This window comes from Dermacentor andersoni, chromosome 4, assembly GCF_023375885.2.
Source record: "Dermacentor andersoni chromosome 4, qqDerAnde1_hic_scaffold, whole genome shotgun sequence".
In the NCBI taxonomy this organism is placed as follows: domain Eukaryota; kingdom Metazoa; phylum Arthropoda; class Arachnida; order Ixodida; family Ixodidae; genus Dermacentor; species Dermacentor andersoni.
The window spans coordinates 41,739,320-41,758,079 of NC_092817.1; the positions used below are offsets into that span (position 1 = coordinate 41,739,320).

At 48.5% G+C, this 18,760-nt stretch overlaps 2 protein-coding genes across 5 annotated transcripts in view; one reads left to right on the forward strand and one right to left on the reverse strand.

Moving 5' to 3' along the window:
• LOC126536992 (uncharacterized) overlaps positions 1-18,760 on the forward strand; it is a 426,514-nt gene that overhangs the window by 233,786 nt on the left and 173,968 nt on the right. The gene's annotated exons all lie outside the window — the stretch shown is intronic.
• On the reverse strand, positions 14,899-17,318 carry LOC129382020 (piggyBac transposable element-derived protein 3-like). Of its 2 annotated transcripts, XM_072287511.1 has the most exons (3): positions 17,110-17,318; positions 16,692-16,831; positions 14,899-16,629 (listed from the first exon to the last, which is right to left on the reverse strand). In XM_072287511.1, exons 1-3 carry the CDS (start codon positions 17,138-17,140, stop codon positions 14,995-14,997), a joined length of 1,806 nt encoding a protein of 601 aa, XP_072143612.1. In that variant the 5' UTR covers positions 17,141-17,318; the 3' UTR covers positions 14,899-14,994. The 2 variants fall into 2 exon arrangements, with proteins under 2 accessions (XP_072143612.1, XP_072143611.1); XM_072287510.1 differs by having other exon boundaries at positions 16,692-17,318.

Genomic DNA, 18,760 nt, shown 5'->3' on the forward strand with positions numbered 1-18,760 from the left:
GCTGCAAGAAGTTTCCGAATCCTTCAACTATAAGTGGAGTCATCGCACGGATACCCGGCTCTCTCTCTCTCTCTCTCTCTCTAAGCTACAGAGCGGAGAAGCGAAGAGGGCAAGGCCCCGGCCAAAAGTCGATGGTCGTGGCGGTGAAAAAAGGGCTCGTTGCGGCTCCCCATGGCGGCCCTGGTATAAGCAGCACGCCGCTGCCGTCTCGGCAGGTCACGTGCAGCTGACTCAGCTATATATACGCGCAGACCAAAGCTGAAATTATATTTGCGTCTTTTTTCAGGTCGCAGAGGTGTATATTTTTCATTTATTCAACTCAAAATTAGCAATCTTGTATTGCTGAGCGTGCCATCGCGATCACAAATCCGACTAATTAGAGTTGGTGGGTCCAGCTGCTCTCGCTGACGCGGCATGACGGCATTGCGGAAGCGATTTTTCGCCGTGTTTGCCACGAGAGTGTAATTTTCTCGTTGCATGCGGTGCAGCGGTATTTGGTTCGCATATTCACGCTAGCCTCTACGACACATCGACAATGCTTTCTTACTGTGTTCAAAAATTGTTTGAAGGTCCCTTCAATACCGCTGTGAGTCACGCTAAAGCATCACGTCTTGGTCGCTTTATCTGTTTTTTTTTAATTATTATTATTATTATTTACGGAGACGAAGGTAAGCAATGGAGCCAATGTCACCGTATGCTGACGACGTCTGCTCCCTTTTTTGGTCACTTTACTACGAGCTACTTAACGTCTGCTGTTGTAGACCAGAACGTTCTTTCATCGGCCTTACAGTAGCAAATCTCGAATCCAAATCGTTGGTGTCAATGTTGCTAATCCAAATAAGCTTGACTGAAATTTTCTCCCGATACGCCGCAATGCGAGCCAATATTTGTCATGGCTGTAAAGTAACACAGAACACGTCAAACGAGAGCATCGTTTCGAAGGCGCTACCGGTTGTCTCCAGTCATTCAATAGAAACGCACGCGTGTTCGACTCAGTTAAAGACGCCGCGCAAATAGCGTTGTCTGGCAGGTATACATTCAGTGGTCATGCGCCTTATCTGCTCCCAAGTGATCCTATACGCTCCCTCCGCCTATATTATTTTCTATGTTTGACGCCGCCAACTGTTTCGTAATGTGTATCGTCTTTGAAGCGAAAACAGTGGTCTCTCTCATCATATATGGCCACGCTATGATTGCAGTAACAGCACACCGTGAAAATTCTTGAGCACCGTGGCTTAAATTCGGCCGCGGGCTGCTGTGAGTCTGCTCCCGTTTCCCATTGGGTGAGGCTGCCTCCATTTTATTAACGAACGTCCTGGAGGCAGCCTCACCCTTCCCCTTTTGCAATAATGCCCCCTCCCTTTCCACCGCATCGCCTTCGGCGCATTCTAATGTGGAATGCAGCTTGATTGTAAGCACAGGATTTTACATCGTTCCCGAGGGCTGTCGGCACGTCTATTTAACTGGCTTACAGTGGTAGAAGGGAACAGTGTATTCAACCTTTAAACGGAACTGACTGTTAATAAGGCCTAACTGGAACATTTTATTATCGTAAAACGGAGGCTCATCTCACCGCCTATCGAAATACATGTAAAACACTTTTCTCAAATAACCCCTGGACCGATTCTAATGAAATTTGTAGCATTTGAGAGGGAAGTTTAAACTCTAGTGACTGTTGGAAGCGGAATCTTGATTTAGGGTCTGAATGGTTTGAAAGGAATTTTTAAGAAATTGTAAGTTAGAAAAAAGAAAAATAGAAGCACGAAGTTTACAAATTTGTAGTTTAGCACCAAGAATAGATATCGCATTTCTGTACACTGCATTCGGATATTTGAGCATCCAAGGTGGACAAATTTGATATGTCAATTTAAGTTTTACGTGAATTTGTTACAGTGTTTACAAGTGTTTTGCGAATGGTCTATTCACATATTACTTATTTTTTAGCCATGTGTAAGATATCGGTTTTGTCCGCTTTAGAACTATTAGATGCAATTAACAGAACTGTGATACCGTCTTTTATTGCTGAGTGACAAAGTTGTAAACATTATAGTTTCGTTTTCTGAGAATTTGCAATTTTTGCCCATTTTTATTAATAAGTTGCTTTCACGACATAAATAAAACATTCGCAACGAACAGTCGCTAGGTTTTAACTTTTTCTTTTAGATGCAACAAGCCTCATCAATTTTCCTCATCAAAGCCCGAGAAATACGATTTCGCCTTTCCCACGTATTTAGATAGGAGTCCCCGAACTAAAGCTTCCTCTTAAAACTTTTGACGCTATGCTGTCGTCAAAATTTGATCATATTGCAGTGATTTGGTTTATTCCACGTCTGAGAAGTACAACTTCGAAGAACAATGACCTGCAGGAACGACATGCGGTGGCATATTATTTCAGTTAACTCGTTGAAGTGAAATCCGTGCGGGCTTTCCACCGCTCGCATAGTTGTTGCGAGAGTACTCCTTGTAGCCACGAATCTGCCACCTACTAATCGGTGCGGTGGAGCTAAGCAGGTTGAACGACTCGTCTAAAAGGACGCTTCACCACTCGGTACTTCAAATGCCGCGCCATACGAAGCGGGACGCTAGGAAGCAGCCGGGGCGTACTCTCTCTTGCCCGCTGAGGGAGCTGGCGCCACCTGTGATCAGCGGACGCCACCAACCTACCTCCTTCTCTTCCAGCTTTTTTTTTTTTGTTTTTTTTTTCAGTCTCTATTGCCTTCACGTCTCCACAGATGGCGCCTCATACCCTGCATTGGCGAGAAAAAGAAGGTCGCTCGTAGAATATTTTGAAACCACAATAACTTATTAGCAAGGAAGTCTGGATCAATACAACATATCCTAGACGAAGATGGAAACAAACTGGATGGGGACGCGGCATTAAATTACATCCGAAAAATCACAGCCGAATAAAGGTATTGGCGAGGTGATTTCTGAGGGAAAAAAAAGAAGAGAGCATGAAGAGATCTAAATGGAAAAGGAGCTGGTGCTGACAAATTTCAACTGGAAGAAAGCCAAAGGGGAAATTCGTAAGCGCACATCCACGGGGTTAGACGAGGTTCCCGTTAGGCTGATTAATGAACTACTACCAAAACGTAAGCAAGCTCTGTTGAAATCAGTAGAAGAAAGCTTACAAGATAGGTGAGTACCCAGCAGTTGGCGATAACATAGAATTAGGTAAGGGGAAAACATAGAATTCAGATATATAGACTGTTGACCATTGCATATGTAATACATAGGTTAACAAAGCAGGCGATTAAATTACAACTACAAGCATGGGCAGAACATAATGGCATATTGGGAAACTTCAATGGTGGCTTGAACGAACATTTCGCAATTAAAATAATAACGATTTTAATGAGATTTTATTAAACGTTCCCTAGAATACTCGGGACTTAGTACCTAGGCTACAGGGATCGCGGGAGCCTCCAACTGCACGCAGCTGTCTCTAGCTCAGCGGCCACTTGTAGACCGGTGGTGCGACATCTCGATCAAAATGCAGGTGGAATGCTCGGTGTGCATATCTTTTCTGACTAAGCCGCTGGCTCGTTCGCATTCATATTTCGCAGTGAACACGTTCTATTACCGCAGTCGAGTGCGTTATTTGCCCGTAGGCGACCGCTTACTGCAGCGCCTATATAGCACAACGTGTAGAATTTGCTGTAACAAACAGTGACGCCTTCTGACACTGTGAAGTTGAAGGGGAAACAAGACAGGTGCCACATTTTACCACTGTGACGACAGAGGGCACTGTGGTTCCGTCGCCGCAGTTTCTACACTTTCTACTTGACGAAGAAGGCGACGTGTATTCCGATTTAATCCGAACAAGACAAGCAATAGCGCATCCAAATGTGGCGTTAAAATGCATGAACGAAAAACAAATGCTTTCTTTCTTTGTCATTTGACCGCTAACGAGCAATTCAGCAGAAAAACCAGGCGCACGTTTAAGCATTTTAATGTGTGATCTCCGCAGTGACACCTTTAGTTCACAGAAAAAGACGCAGGCAGGAATACCGTGAACAAACGTTTTTATTTAGAGCAGTGCGTGCGGTCTAATTACGCGTAGACAGTTCACTTACACGAACATTACGAACGTAAGCGTAAATTGTGCGGGTCGTTCGAAAACGCGTTCTACGTTTCCGACATCAAACACTTGTGCAATAGGCTACGCTGGTACACATATACATACTTACGCGCACCGTGCTTGCGTGAAAGTGATGGTTTCGGCAAGACGAGTTTCCGGGACTGAGCGGCAGCTCAGCGACTCTCAGCACATCACAATGTGCGGTTGTCAACAGTTAGCGCATTGCTGTTGCTCGTGCAGGCAGAGTGCGTGCAACGCACGTTCAGGGTAAACGTCAAACCGGCGTTAACGTACGGCGCGCTCAAACCCATTGACCAACTCCGTCACATGCAATCTATACACTGCTGGCACATTCGTTCTAAGCCAATCGGCCGCTTTAGGCGCAAGTTGGCCTAACGCTATCCACCGAAATGCTGGGCCGTTTCAGCGGGGCTCTTCAACTGAAACACTCTTCACGCCGCGGTCAGAGCAGTGCGACAAGCGTCTGAACACACCACTGCAATTTTCGTACTCGCAGGCCACGACACAACGGCACAATTTTCACATAACGAGGCTTGGAACCGCGCACACAGATGCCGCGTCTAGCTCACGTCGACACTGTTTACATTCGGCGACCGCGAAGACTGTGCTGCATGGATTAGCTCCTTCACTGCTGAATATATTTTTTTTTTGTGGAGGCGAAGATGGCGTACGAAATCATCCCGACATCTTTGATGATCCAAAGAAAAAACGTCCAATTGGCGTGAGTTTGGCGGAACGGACACCGAGAGACGGGACAGATTTCAAGTTTCAACGATTGACTGCCATGTTCACGAGGCCAGTTGTTCCCCAGCTTCCCTAGCCTCAGCAAGAACCTTATCTGTTTGATTAGTCGAAAGAAGTCGCACAAATGCACAACAGCCTAAATAACGTCGCTTCTTTAATTGAATAATTAGAACGCACCATGTGTCGTACACACTTCCTAAAACGAGTTAACAAATCCTTGCTAAAATATTTTATCTGCCTTTCTTTTTATTTTTTTGAAGTCCGAAAATATGCTTTTTTTTTTTATTTCTTAATTCCGACACGGCGATATCGCCGGTTTGTTCTAGGAAACTTGTCCCCCGAATCACGCAATAAAATATTGCTTAACTCAGGCGACAAACTTATTAAGAGGCATTAAGAGGCGGCCTATTCAAGTGGAATTTCCTGAACAGTATTTTTAATATCTAGGGTGATCTACGGATCGTTTAATGAGGCGTTATTGAAGTCGTTAAATAATTGGTAAATGTTTGTGCAAGCTGCCCTAGAATGGCTTCAAAATCGGCAGGCGTCTGGATGATAACTGATTTGTTCTTAGTGTATTGAAATATCCAGAGATGTTGTGGCTTTATTTAGACATTGTTGGAGGGTGTGACAACGTAGACGGCAACATTCTGTGGGATTTTCTGGAAGGGGTAGGCTTAGGTAATGACTCTATACAGCTTTTGAGGGATATTTACCTAGAAAATGTACCGTTTGCTTCGAATGGGAACAGATGAGGAGCGAGGAGTAAGTTGATATCACCAAAGGACTGAGACAGGGCCCTTAATCCCCGCTGCTGTTTATGGTGCACTCTGTAAGGATGGTAAGGGCGCTAGAGGGAACCGATATCGGGCTTAATCTCTCATACAAATAGACGGGCATGATTGTAGACCAGCAGCTCCCAGGCTTGTTTTGTGCGGACGGCATTCTATTGCTTCTTAACAGGCAAAGTGATGTGCAGCGTCTGGCTAATATCTCTGGACAGGAAGGTGAAAATTTAGGATTGGAATTTTGCGTTAAAACATCGGGTATTACAGTATTCATGAAAACAGCGAACAGGAAGTGTCAATATTGGTGCAAGGAAACACCTCCAATAAAAGAACACAAACACTTTGGGGTAGGGATAAACGAAGGCATTAGATATATGGAAACAGGAAAAAACAATAATAGGAAAGGGGAACAGAAATCCGGCTTTAATGAAACTCAGAGGGCTGTGGCGATACAATACGTATGATGTGCTCCGGGGTATGTGGGAAAGTGTAATGGTATACCGGACCGGTATACCATTTGCAAATGTGGTTGTTTGCTTGAAGTAAGGGCTACAATCAGGGCTCGATGGCAACCAAAGGTCAGTGGGACGCCTCGCATTGGACGCTCATGGGAAGACTACAAATGAAGCTGTGTAGGTCGATATGGGCTGGACAAGTTTTGAAGGGAGGGAACCTCATAGTAAAATTGACTTCGAAGAACGACTGAGGAATATGAAAGAAAGTAAGGGGTTGCGACTGTGTTTAGGTATTGGTACAGGATGAACATTGATTCGCAGTGAAGGAAAAGAACTAGGAAGCTTACCCGCTAGTGTGCTACCGGTCTAGAGCGAGTAACATGCAACAAAAAGCGTCAAACGCAAACTAAGTGAGGCGGAGACAATCTCATGGTGGGCGGCAATGGAAAAGAAACCTGCTATGAGTATGTACCTAAGAGGAGAACACGAAATTGCGAAAGAAAGACTTTATGATAACTCAAAGCGAAGCTTCTTACTTTTCGAAGCAAGGTCTAGATGCTTTAGAACGCCTGGTTTTAAAGCGAGGTACACCAAGGAAGAAGCATGTGTTTGCTGGGGTAATGCTAGGGAAACGATAGAACATGTTTGTTTAGAATGTGAAGATGTCTACCAGCTGTGAGTTTAGGCTCCTCCGGTCTTCTTGAAGCCATTGGGTTCAAGGACAGCAGGGGGAAAGTAAACATGACCGAAATAGAGATTAGTGAAAGGCCATTGGAATTTTGGTGGCAGAAAAGGAGGGAGACCACAAACCACGGAGACGTACAAGAGCAAAGTTCCCCATAGTGGTTCGGAAAGTTTGATGCTGGAAACTGGTCGCGCGCGTGTGTGTGTGTGTGTGTTGTCAAGATTGGGGGCTCAATCCCATCGCTCGTGATCCGTTGTCAAGATTGGAGTCGGGCATGAATTAGAAGGTAGCTGGCCCATGCCGTCGTCCAACTTATCCACGCTGAAGACGTTGATGAAGGGAAGAACTGCTTCTCATCGAGAACGAGGAATGTGGGTTTATTTACAGTATTTAAATCAGTCTAACATGACTGTTTGAGAAAGTACAACAGTCTAACATGACTGTTTGAGAGAAGTGTGTCGAGCATCCGCACAACAGCAGTTTTTAAACACTCGGTCCTCCCGCGATACAAGGCGGCGAACGTTCGTTTAGTCATCACAAACTAGCCGCCTCCCGCAGGACGGTCTACGCACACAAAAGCCCAGACGTTCGAAGGTCCGGAACCGACGTCAGAGGGCCCCGTAGAACTCGGAGCCGTTCCGGGTAGCGCGTTGGGGAGTTTGGGAACAATAGTTGGCCCGCCGAACTCATTCCGTCACAAAGTCGATTTAGTCACGCTGTGGCTAGAAGTTGGCGGCGACGCTCCCGGTATGTTGCCGTCATAGTCGTAAGTGGGTGGCAATCTTGCACTGCAGCTCGCCGTCCTTAACAGCGCCGGGATGTTGCCGCCTATAGTCGTAAGTGGGTGGCAATCTTGCACTGCAGCTCGCCGTCCTTAACAGCGCCGGGATGTTGCCGCCTATAGTCGTAAGTGGGTGGCAATCTTGCACTGCAGCTCGCCGTCCTTAACAGCGCCGGGATGTTGCCGCCTATAGTCGTAAGTGGGTGGCAATCTTGCACTGCAGCTCGCCGTTCTTAACAGCGCCGGGATGTTGCCGCCTATAGTCGTAAGTGGGTGGCAATCTTGCACTGCAGCTCGCCGTTCTTAACAGCGCCGGGATGTTGCCGCCTATAGTCGTAAGTGGGTGGCAATCTTGCACTGCAGCTCGCCGTTCTTAACAGCGCCGGGATGTTGCCGCCTATAGGCGTACGTGGGTGGCAATCTTGCACTGCAGCTCGCCGTCCTTAACAGCGCCGGGATGTTGCCGCCTATAGTCGTAAGTGGGTGGCAATCTTGCACTGCAGCTCGCCGTCCTTAACAGCGCCGGGATGTTGCCGCCTATAGTCGTAAGTGGGTGGCAATCTTGCACTGCAGCTCGCCGTCCTTAACAGCGCCGGGATGTTGCCGCCTATAGTCGTAAGTGGGTGGCAATCTTGCACTGCAGCTCGCCGTCCTTAACAGCGCCGGGATGTTGCCGCCTATAGTCGTAAGTGGGTGGCAATCTTGCACTGCAGCTCGCCGTTCTTAACAGCGCCGGGATGTTGCCGCCTATAGTCGTAAGTGGGTGGCAATCTTGCACTGCAGCTCGCCGTTCTTAACAGCGCCGGGATGTTGCCGCCTATAGTCGTAAGTGGGTGGCAATCTTGCACTGCAGCTCGCCGTTCTTAACAGCGCCGGGATGTTGCCGCCTATAGGCGTACGTGGGTGGCAATCTTGCACTGCAGCTCGCCGTCCTTAACAGCGCCGGGATGTTGCCGCCTATAGTCGTAAGTGGGTGGCAATCTTGCACTGCAGCTCGCCGTCCTTAACAGCGCCGGGATGTTGCCGCCTATAGTCGTAAGTGGGTGGCAATCTTGCACTGCAGCTCGCCGTCCTTAACAGCGCCGGGATGTTGCCGCCTATAGTCGTAAGTGGGTGGCAATCTTGCACTGCAGCTCGCCGTCCTTAACAGCGCCGGGATGTTGCCGCCTATAGTCGTAAGTGGGTGGCAATCTTGCACTGCAGCTCGCCGTCCTTAACAGCGCCGGGATGTTGCCGCCTATAGTCGTAAGTGGGTGGCAATCTTGCACTGCAGCTCGCCGTCCTTAACAGCGCCGGGATGTTGCCGCCTATAGTCGTAAGTGGGTGGCAATCTTGCACTGCAGCTCGCCGTCCTTAACAGCGCCGGGATGTTGCCGCCTATAGTCGTAAGTGGGTGGCAATCTTGCACTGCAGCTCGCCGTCCTTAACAGCGCCGGGATGTTGCCGCCTATAGTCGTAAGTGGGTGGCAATCTTGCACTGCAGCTCGCCGTCCTTAACAGCGCCGGGATGTTGCCGCCTATAGTCGTAAGTGGGTGGCAATCTTGCACTGCAGCTCGCCGTCCTTAACAGCGCCGGGATGTTGCCGCCTATAGTCGTAAGTGGGTGGCAATCTTGCACTGCAGCTCGCCGTCCTTAACAGCGCCGGGATGTTGCCGCCTATAGGCGTACGTGGGTGGCAATCTTGCACTGCAGCTCGCCGTCCTTAACAGCGCCGGGATGTTGCCGCCTATAGTCGTAAGTGGGTGGCAATCTTGCACTGCAGCTCGCCGTCCTTAACAGCGCCGGGATGTTGCCGCCTATAGTCGTAAGTGGGTGGCAATCTTGCACTGCAGCTCGCCGTCCTTAACAGCGCCGGGATGTTGCCGCCTATAGTCGTAAGTGGGTGGCAATCTTGCACTGCAGCTCGCCGTCCTTAACAGCGCCGGGATGTTGCCGCCTATAGTCGTAAGTGGGTGGCAATCTTGCACTGCAGCTCGCCGTCCTTAACAGCGCCGGGATGTTGCCGCCTATAGTCGTAAGTGGGTGGCAATCTTGCACTGCAGCTCGCCGTCCTTAACAGCGCCGGGATGTTGCCGCCTATAGTCGTAAGTGGGTGGCAATCTTGCACTGCAGCTCGCCGTCCTTAACAGCGCCGGGATGTTGCCGCCTATAGTCGTAAGTGGGTGGCAATCTTGCACTGCAGCTCGCCGTCCTTAACAGCGCCGGGATGTTGCCGCCTATAGTCGTAAGTGGGTGGCAATCTTGCACTGCAGCTCGCCGTCCTTAACAGCGCCGGGATGTTGCCGCCTATAGTCGTAAGTGGGTGGCAATCTTGCACTGCAGCTCGCCGTCCTTAACAGCGCCGGGATGTTGCCGCCTATAGTCGTAAGTGGGTGGCAATCTTGCACTGCAGCTCGCCGTCCTTAACAGCGCCGGGATGTTGCCGCCTATAGTCGTAAGTGGGTGGCAATCTTGCACTGCAGCTCGCCGTCCTTAACAGCGCCGGGATGTTGCCGCCTATAGTCGTAAGTGGGTGGCAATCTTGCACTGCAGCTCGCCGTCCTTAACAGCGCCGGGATGTTGCCGCCTATAGTCGTAAGTGGGTGGCAATCTTGCACTGCAGCTCGCCGTCCTTAACAGCGCCGGGATGTTGCCGCCTATAGTCGTAAGTGGGTGGCAATCTTGCACTGCAGCTCGCCGTCCTTAACAGCGCCGGGATGTTGCCGCCTATAGTCGTAAGTGGGTGGCAATCTTGCACTGCAGCTCGCCGTCCTTAACAGCGCCGGGATGTTGCCGCCTATAGTCGTAAGTGGGTGGCAATCTTGCACTGCAGCTCGCCGTCCTTAACAGCGCCGGGATGTTGCCGCCTATAGTCGTAAGTGGGTGGCAATCTTGCACTGCAGCTCGCCGTCCTTAACAGCGCCGGGATGTTGCCGCCTATAGTCGTAAGTGGGTGGCAATCTTGCACTGCAGCTCGCCGTCCTTAACAGCGCCGGGATGTTGCCGCCTATAGTCGTAAGTGGGTGGCAATCTTGCACTGCAGCTCGCCGTCCTTAACAGCGCCGGGATGTTGCCGCCTATAGGCGTACGTGGGTGGCAATCTTGCACCGCAGATGGCCATTCTTAACAGCGTCACCATCACGGCACTAAATAAGGAGATAGCCTCATCAAGCTTCGTTCTTGTATTATCGCGAGCTTCTTTTTTTTTTTGTAAGTCTTGCTTGGTACTGAGATTTGCGGATAACCTTGAACTCCCTAATCTCGTCGTGATTTTTGTCCGGTTTCGGGGATGATTTCTGTTGGGACATCTGGTGAAACTCTGTAATGTCGTCATGACTAGTGTGTGGTTTCGGTGCTGCTGTAATTTAGGGACATCTGGAAAGCGAATACATGTACTTGACGCCTGTACCGCATAGCTTCTGTAAACGCAGCACGCTTTTTCGTGAGAGTCGGCCGTTCCTCGCATTTCTGGCGTGCAAGGCAACATGCGCGCGCGTGTCTATGCAAATGAGGCCCGCTCCCTCGATGTTCGTTTTGTTTCCCACCGACAGTTCGTTCTTTGTTGTGTTCCATCCGTTGCGGCAGCGTCCCTTCGTGGCCTGCGGGGATACTTTTTGCGAATTAGGGATGTTTCGTAGACACGGTCCATAGCAGTCTTCGTACTTTTCTTTTTCTCTACGTCTTCCCTTCTCTTTAAAACAAAAAGTGTTCCTGCTGTAATTTTTCTAAAGAGGTGTCGGAAGTGCGTGGGGTGTGATTTACATAAACAATGACAGTGTGCATTTAATCGAAGCGCGAACTCCGTTGCACACATTCGGGTTACAAAAGAAAGAAAAATAAATAAAATTTGCAAAGATGTAGTGACGGCTCGTGCCCGATACACGAAAAAAGAAAAAAAGAAAGGAACCATGAACTCCTCTGGAACTTTTTTCACCAAACATTTATATGCGTGCGCGTAAGCAATACAGCGATTGGTCGTTATTATTTTGTGCACGTGTGTGTGTGTGTGTGTGTGTGTGTGTGTGTGTGTGTGTGTCGCGGAAATGTTTCTTATATCTTAAATTATCACGCTCGCGCGTTTGCTTTCTTCGCGCCTTAGTTTATAGTGGCTCGTCACTGAGGATTGATTTCCGGTATGTTTACATGGTTGCGCTGCGTGTTTCCGCTTCCGCACTGTTGATTGTTTGAAAGCGGTTTCACTAAATAATATATTTCGTATTTTTTTGCGATGACGTAGGTGCTCTTTGCCGCAAAGAAGCAAAAGTTTGTTGGGGGCATTTTTTTTTTTACGTGTCACTTCAAATTGCGCTTACGTCACCACAAACAATTTTACGAGAGAAATACTTCGGTCTCGAAGGCTATGGATGGCGGGCTTGCCCTGATTTCGCCGAGGACCAGCAACGCCCTCCCGACTGTCAACGCGCTGCCTCACCCATTTTTTTTTCTGTCCCACACGCAAAGCTTGGCGAATAGTTAAAATCACTTACGTGCACCAAGCGTGTGAAATTAAAAGCGTGATTGTATAGCTTCCCGCACGTAAACTACGTTATCACGCTATACTAAAACTCGCTTTCTGCAAAGTTCGTTTGCGGGAGGGTAACGTTCTTTTCTTTAACCCCGCTTTTACGCTAAAGTTAAACGAAAACTGTCTATTACTACTCTATTTCTTTACGTACAGAGAGCGCCCCTTGCGATAAAGAAGGAAACAAAAACCAGGTTTACTTCGTACCCATATGCTGCCGCACGCTTGGCTACAATTCGCAAAACTGGGGGAAAAAGAAAGAAAAGGGAAGAGTCGTGGCGGGGACATGTTAGTATAGAATTCCCAAGCAGTTCTTCTGACGTCAAAACGTAAACTGTCGCGCAACCACTGGCAGGAGCTGTTGTTGATTGGTACGTGGGGAGGAAGTTTCCTGGTATCGCGGTCACGTGCGAAAGTAGCTGCGCAGGCACCATGCGCACACGTGATCGCGTGAGGTCACTATGTCGTCATCATTCTTGTCACGTGGCGGTTAGCCAAATAAAAAAAAGATAAGGCGCAAATGAGTAGTTGGCTAAGTGGATTTTTTTTTTCCACTCGAAAAAAACTGTGATAATGAGAGTGCCTGGACTTTCTTTCTTTCTATCGCTTTAATTTGTAGCTTTGACGTCAGCGTTTCTCCTTTCTGAATTGTTGTTCACTTTTCTCGACCTTTTTTATTTCACGCATGCGTGCTCAGGGAATAACCGCTCATTTTTACCTCGCTGTAGCTGTTCACGTTATATTGTATGCTGCGCATGACAGGCCGTCCTGCCCCTCACTTCTCGTCTTTTCCACCTACAGGCTCCGTGAGTTGTGCGCTGAGGGTGCATATATATATATATATATATATATATATATATATATATATATATATAGCGGCTACGCGCACTTTCTTCCCATCGCATCTGTTCACGCCTCGTGGTGCATCAGGCTCGCGTGTCGACTAGCGCATGTCTTCCTTTCCTTTCTTTTTCTTTTCAAGCGATATTAAAGCCTTAATCGCGCCTTTCTATGGCGCAGCGGTTAAACCGCTTAACCGGGCTGCGCTGTCGAGCGAAGTGCATGCAGTTTATGCGACTGATCTACGCGTGGGGCACAAAGAAAAAGATTACGGTGCACTTGATCCCTATATCCCCAAAATAATAGTAAACCGCCAAAGTTCAGATTTCGTGGGCGGCTGTGTAAAATGAGCGCACTGATATACAAAAGTTAATGAACGAGCATTGGGAAGACTCGCTTTCTTTTTTTTAGGAGCCCTGGTAAAGCGGCTTATTCGGACTTTTTGCTACTTTAGGACGCACTCGCTGTATTAGAGAACGTGAGCGAAGCGTCGATATGACCTCGTAATATATCCTGCAGAGCTCTAGCATCAATGTGGAGAAAAAGAAATGAAACGGACATGTAAAGAAAGTGTCAGCTGTTACTGGCGGCCACAACAGCAACAAACTTAGCCCTCGGATCGCGAAAAAATATCAAGACGACTGCGAAGGTTTTAACGCAATGTATGGAAAATGTGGAGACTTCAAAAGTGTTAAATGTTTTTGGAATTAACTCCTAAAAGAAGGTTGCACCTCTTGCATCTTAATTTGGCCACACACAATGATAGTCATCTACCTTTACTGCCTTATCTTTCATTAATCCTTCGCGTCCGGTATACTTCCACTTGTGAACGGTATGCGCGTTATCAGCGTGACTTAGCATTTTTGACAGGAAAGTAGCGAATCCTGAGTTTTTAAGAAAGTGAATTCACAATCCAGCCAGATAACAAGCATTGGTTTGTGGGCAATATCGGTCCTAAAGGGCGTAAGTTTCCTTTCTTATCATTATTTTTTATAATGTTCTAATATCGGTGTGTTCGGTAAATTTCCGGTTTCAACCTGAGACGTACATACGTGTATACGTATTGGCAGGGTGTCTACCGACCGGGAACACCAGGAATTCTCAGGCATCTTGAATAGTCTGAACATACTCGGGGAAAACTTCGGGAATTTGTTCCTCTACCAGGGAAAATGAACAGTAGTTTTGTTGAAAGGGAACGAAAGTCGCGGTAATGCTGGCTCGAATAAAAGAGAGCAATCGTAACGAATCGTCTTTGATGCCGTGTCGTCGGCTGGAGGAGTTGCCAGTGTACCGTCAACGACCGACTTTCCGTACGCCCGATAATTCGGATGGTCGCGGCACTACCACGTACTCCATATGGTCACTGTATAAGAACGTCTGAAATTTCGGACGCGACAACCCTTTGCCGTCCGATTTTCGGGACTTTTTGCCGTGACTCCAGGTACGAAACAGCATCAATCAAAGCCACCACCGCCGCCTCCATTTTGATTACCTTGCGGCCTAGCTCGAACCGGCCCTCTCGCACGCAAATCCGCTGGTAGCCGTAGCCACCACCGCGGCAACGCTGGGCCTAGCAGCTTCGACGTCCGTTATTAAGCTTCTTGCCGTTCTATGCCGTGTTTTTCATTGAAAGATATCGCCGCTGTCAGCAATGGCACCGACTCAGCCTTTGTGGTCCTCGCGATTGGGTTCGAGGCTCGGAAAGCACGGCGCGTTGCGTATTACTGGTTTCCGAAAGTCAGCTTCGCCTCAGTGCGGTAACGTTAAGCGGGGAAGCATAAGCGTGGGAAGGCGGAATTGTCACTGCACATAGTGTGCATTCCTTAATTATCCCTTTGCGACACGCATTAGGATATAGTCATCAGAAAATTTTGAAACTGCCTGTGTGCACTCTTGATGAACAATATTTCAGTAAAAAACCATAAACAAGCCGGTACCTTAGGTACTTAATAAATTAGGTCGCGTCCTCATATGTACACACTGTGACTCAATACAACTAAGTCAGCAAAAGTCAACCGAAGGCTTTATTGCATGAAAATATTGCAGGTAGAGCGATAAAAAATTCCTCTTTGGTCATCAGCTGATCAGCCTTCTTGCTTACTTGGTGTGATATTCATAAAAACAGTCATTAGTGGCGGACAGGCACAAGAACACTTCGCACTTCCTGCACCGAACTCGTGATTTGGAATTGCATCCAGGCTTCCGGCAACGCTGTGGGAATCGTGCATCCACGTGCTGAGGCCAGTGCGCTTTACCATCCAAACGAACAGTGTTTGTAAGGAGGGGTCCACTATTATGAGGTGCTTTTGATACCCTCTGTAAGCTTTCCGCACTTGGTCGCCCTCGCTTCTTCTCCAAAGGTTTCTCGGAAACAAGCAGGCTCATGGCAGTATCGGTTTGAAACTGTAGCATGTCCATCGTGTTCTTTCGGACAAGGCCTTCAGCAGAAGCATCTCTTAAATACTGCAACCATGAGTTTGCAAGCGCAAATGAGGTGAGGTGTGAAATTACCCTTACAGGCCATTTTTTTGTCTTTGCTCTGATGTGATAGAGCGACATGATAAAATCCAACTTATCAACCCCACCCATGTGGCGATTATACTCTAGTATAGCCTGTGGGCATTCTACCTCGATGCGCTCCTTTTTCGAGGAGCTCCACCTGCTCACAGCCCTAGCTTCACCAGTGGAAACCTGTGTTGAGGCCACCGTGACCAGATTGTTGTCCTTCCATCGCACAAGGGCAACGTCTCCTTCCTCTGTCACCTTGACATCGGTGCTCCCACGCTCCTCCTTTCGCATTTCTTTTTCGCCCTTCAGCTTACAACCCAGCAGCCTGTTGCACCTGATCGTACCCGTGGCAAGGATTCCAATACCTTTTAGCTCCCTCAGAAGCAGCACGGACGTGAAGTAATTGTCAAAGAACAATTTCAGGTTGCGGTGCTGTGGGAATGACTCCACAAGTCTCATTACCACACAGCCCCCTAGACCAAGGTAGGAGAACTCCCGGTCTACTCCTGTGCCTTTGCCCTGATAGAGTTCAAAATCATGCGCCAGACCATCGGTGCTGCATCGCACAAAGATCTTCACACCAACAGGGTTTGGCTTACTTTTCACCACCTGTTTTGCTGGGACCCTTCCTGTAAATGCCACCATCTGCTCATCAATGCAGTTATGTTCAAGCTCTTCAAGCTGAAGGCACCGGGACCTAATGACATCGAGGAGCGGCCTCACCTTCCAGAACTTGTCCACACTGGATGCATCCCTTGGCTCATTCTGGTCAGTTATGTGCAATGCGCTTCGCAATTTAAAAAATCTGTTTACCGCCATTGCATCTGCAATTGCAGAAATTCGGGTACCGCTTTGCCAATACATGCGGACACGTGGGAATTTCAGGACACCCATGTAAATGAGAATTCCAAAAAACACTTTCATCTCTTGCACGGAGCACGAAAGTTCGTTTCCTGTGTTCTGCAAGGCATAAATATTTGTGTACTTCGTGAAGTCCTCGAACACTTCATCGGTGAAATACTTCATGAAATACTTTAGCGGTTCTTCTGGCGTTGATCCGCCAAGCGGGTGGTAGGTGCAGCGCGTGTCCACTGGATCGAAAGGTTTGGAGAGCCACTTGACATGCTTCACTTTTTTCGCAGGCATCTCATCACTGTCACTGAGATCACCCTCGTCGTCTGCAGGATGCATTTTAGGGTCATGCTCCTCATTCGATGCAGTTACCTGCAAACGTAAAGGCAAAATGATGCAACTGCTAACAAGAAATTTCGCTATTTGCCACTTACCGCTTGAGCTGCCTGTACATCGGCGACTTCATCGTCAGAAAGATCGGCGTCTGACACATCTCCATTCATGATGGCGTCAAAAAGCTGGTCTACTGACGAGTTCGGAGTCTTGCGTCTTGTTCTCGCATGAGTCTGGATGCCTATAAAAGGAAAAAAAGGCTCAGTAAAGCAGAAAAGCGACATTCGCCGCAGTTACAGCAGGATGAACCGGCGGCCGCCTAAACGGTGCATTTGTGACACGTTGTGTACAAATAGACACGCCATCGTAAACATGACCACCGTTTCCTAACCAGTAGTACAATAAAAAATAATTCCGTATTATTCTTATCTATAGCACTTAGTTATCAGGTCCACAGCTTTAGTTCCAGCTTAATCAACGTTTTAAATAGGCAGAAAAGATAAAGCCAAGAGCACCTACTTGACGCGCCGTAGAACGTCGAGGCGTCCATCTTGTTTTCTTGTTTTGGTAATGCATTTGGCGCGGCAATCACGAGATGGCAGCACCGTCCGGTAGAGCGGTAAATTCGAATGCGGCTCCAATGGCCCAAGTGTTGATGACGACGATAGAAGCTCGCAAAAAAGCTCGTGAAAATCGCGTGTACAATTGTACACGCCGTGTCGCAAAGGGTTATACACGCATGCACCCGCCATATCCTGTCACAGTACGAGCATCTATATGCCTAATACGTGTACTGGCAAACCTTCAGAGCTTTTTGGGATGTGCCTGTGGCGATTTGAGCCTTTAAGAGCAGTAAGAGACGTGGATGCATTTTTTTCGAACTGCCCGATTTTTCGTACGTTTTCGCGGCCTCTCGGGAGTTCGAGAAATTAAACGTTGACTGTACAAGTGAATAAGAGGATGCTTCAAACGGTCAATGGGGTGAAGGTGCGGCAGAAGGAAGACGACAATACAAACGACTTACGCATTCAAGAAGGATCGGGAAAGTAAGCTTGCTGCCGCTTCTTTGAAATAGCTTGAGCTCAAAAAGCAAAGTGTTGGCTGACGCCGAGATGCAAGTGTCCCTCATCCAAACTAAAATAAACTCTCTAAAGCAGTGAATTTCTTTCTTTCTTTCTTTCTTTCTTTCTTTCTTTCTTTCTTTCTTTCTTTGTAAAGAACCGCTTTTTAAGACCAAAGCATTCCTCGCTTTCTTGAATGATGTTGTCCTACATGTTACGAGCCGATTAAATTGGTAGCGTATCCTCTTTCCAGAGGAGGTCGCTGTGATAGTTGTTTTGTATAGCACAGGCCTCTAGGCCCTTGTGTTTCAAGGGCTCTGGTCAGACAGTAGTTCTCTAGCCAATTTTAGCATCTGACACGTTTTGTATATCGCATCATTGTTTCGCAATGCATCTTAATGCTCATGGTACACGTCATTAGTCATTGCCATAATCTTATTTCACGTAGATTTGATCTTCAGCGACTATTCTAAGCCCCGTTACAGCCACGTCACATAAACTTCATAAACTCCACTTCGAACTCATTAACACTGGCATGGCGCTCTTTGACCATACCTGGCCCTTGCGCCACTAAACACCGCGCATTCATTAATGTATCTAAACTAACTAACTAACTAACTAACTAACTGACTGACTAACTGACCGACCGACCGACCGACCGACCGACCGACCGACCGACCGACCGACCGACCGACCGACCGACCGACCGACCGACCGACCGACCGACCGACCGACCGACCGACCGACCGACCGACCGACCGACCGACCGACCGACCGACCGACCGACCGACCGACCGACCGACCGACCGACCGACCGACCGACCGACCGACCGACCGACCGACCGACCGACCGACCGACCGACCGACCGACCGACCGACCGACCGACCGACCGACCGACCGACCGACCGACCGACCGACCGACCGACCGACCGACCGACCGACCGACCGACCGACCGACCGACCGACCGACCGACCGACCGACCGACCGACCGACCGACCGACCGACCGACCGACCGACCGACCGACCGACCGACCGACCGACCGACCGACCGACCGACCGACCGACCGACCGACCGACCGACCGACCGACCGACCGACCGACCGAGCC

What these genes read in the sequence shown, in the direction of transcription:
- LOC129382020 (XM_072287510.1), bottom strand. Translation starts at nt 16,874, where the DNA reads ATGTCGCTTTTCTGCTTTACTGAGCCTTTTTTTCCTTTTATAGGCATC. An exon ending in ATGTACAGGCAGCTCAAGCG is followed by an intron (nt 16,630 to 16,691) that starts GTAAGTGGCAAA and finishes TTACGTTTGCAG; the next exon opens with GTAACTGCATCGAATGAGGA.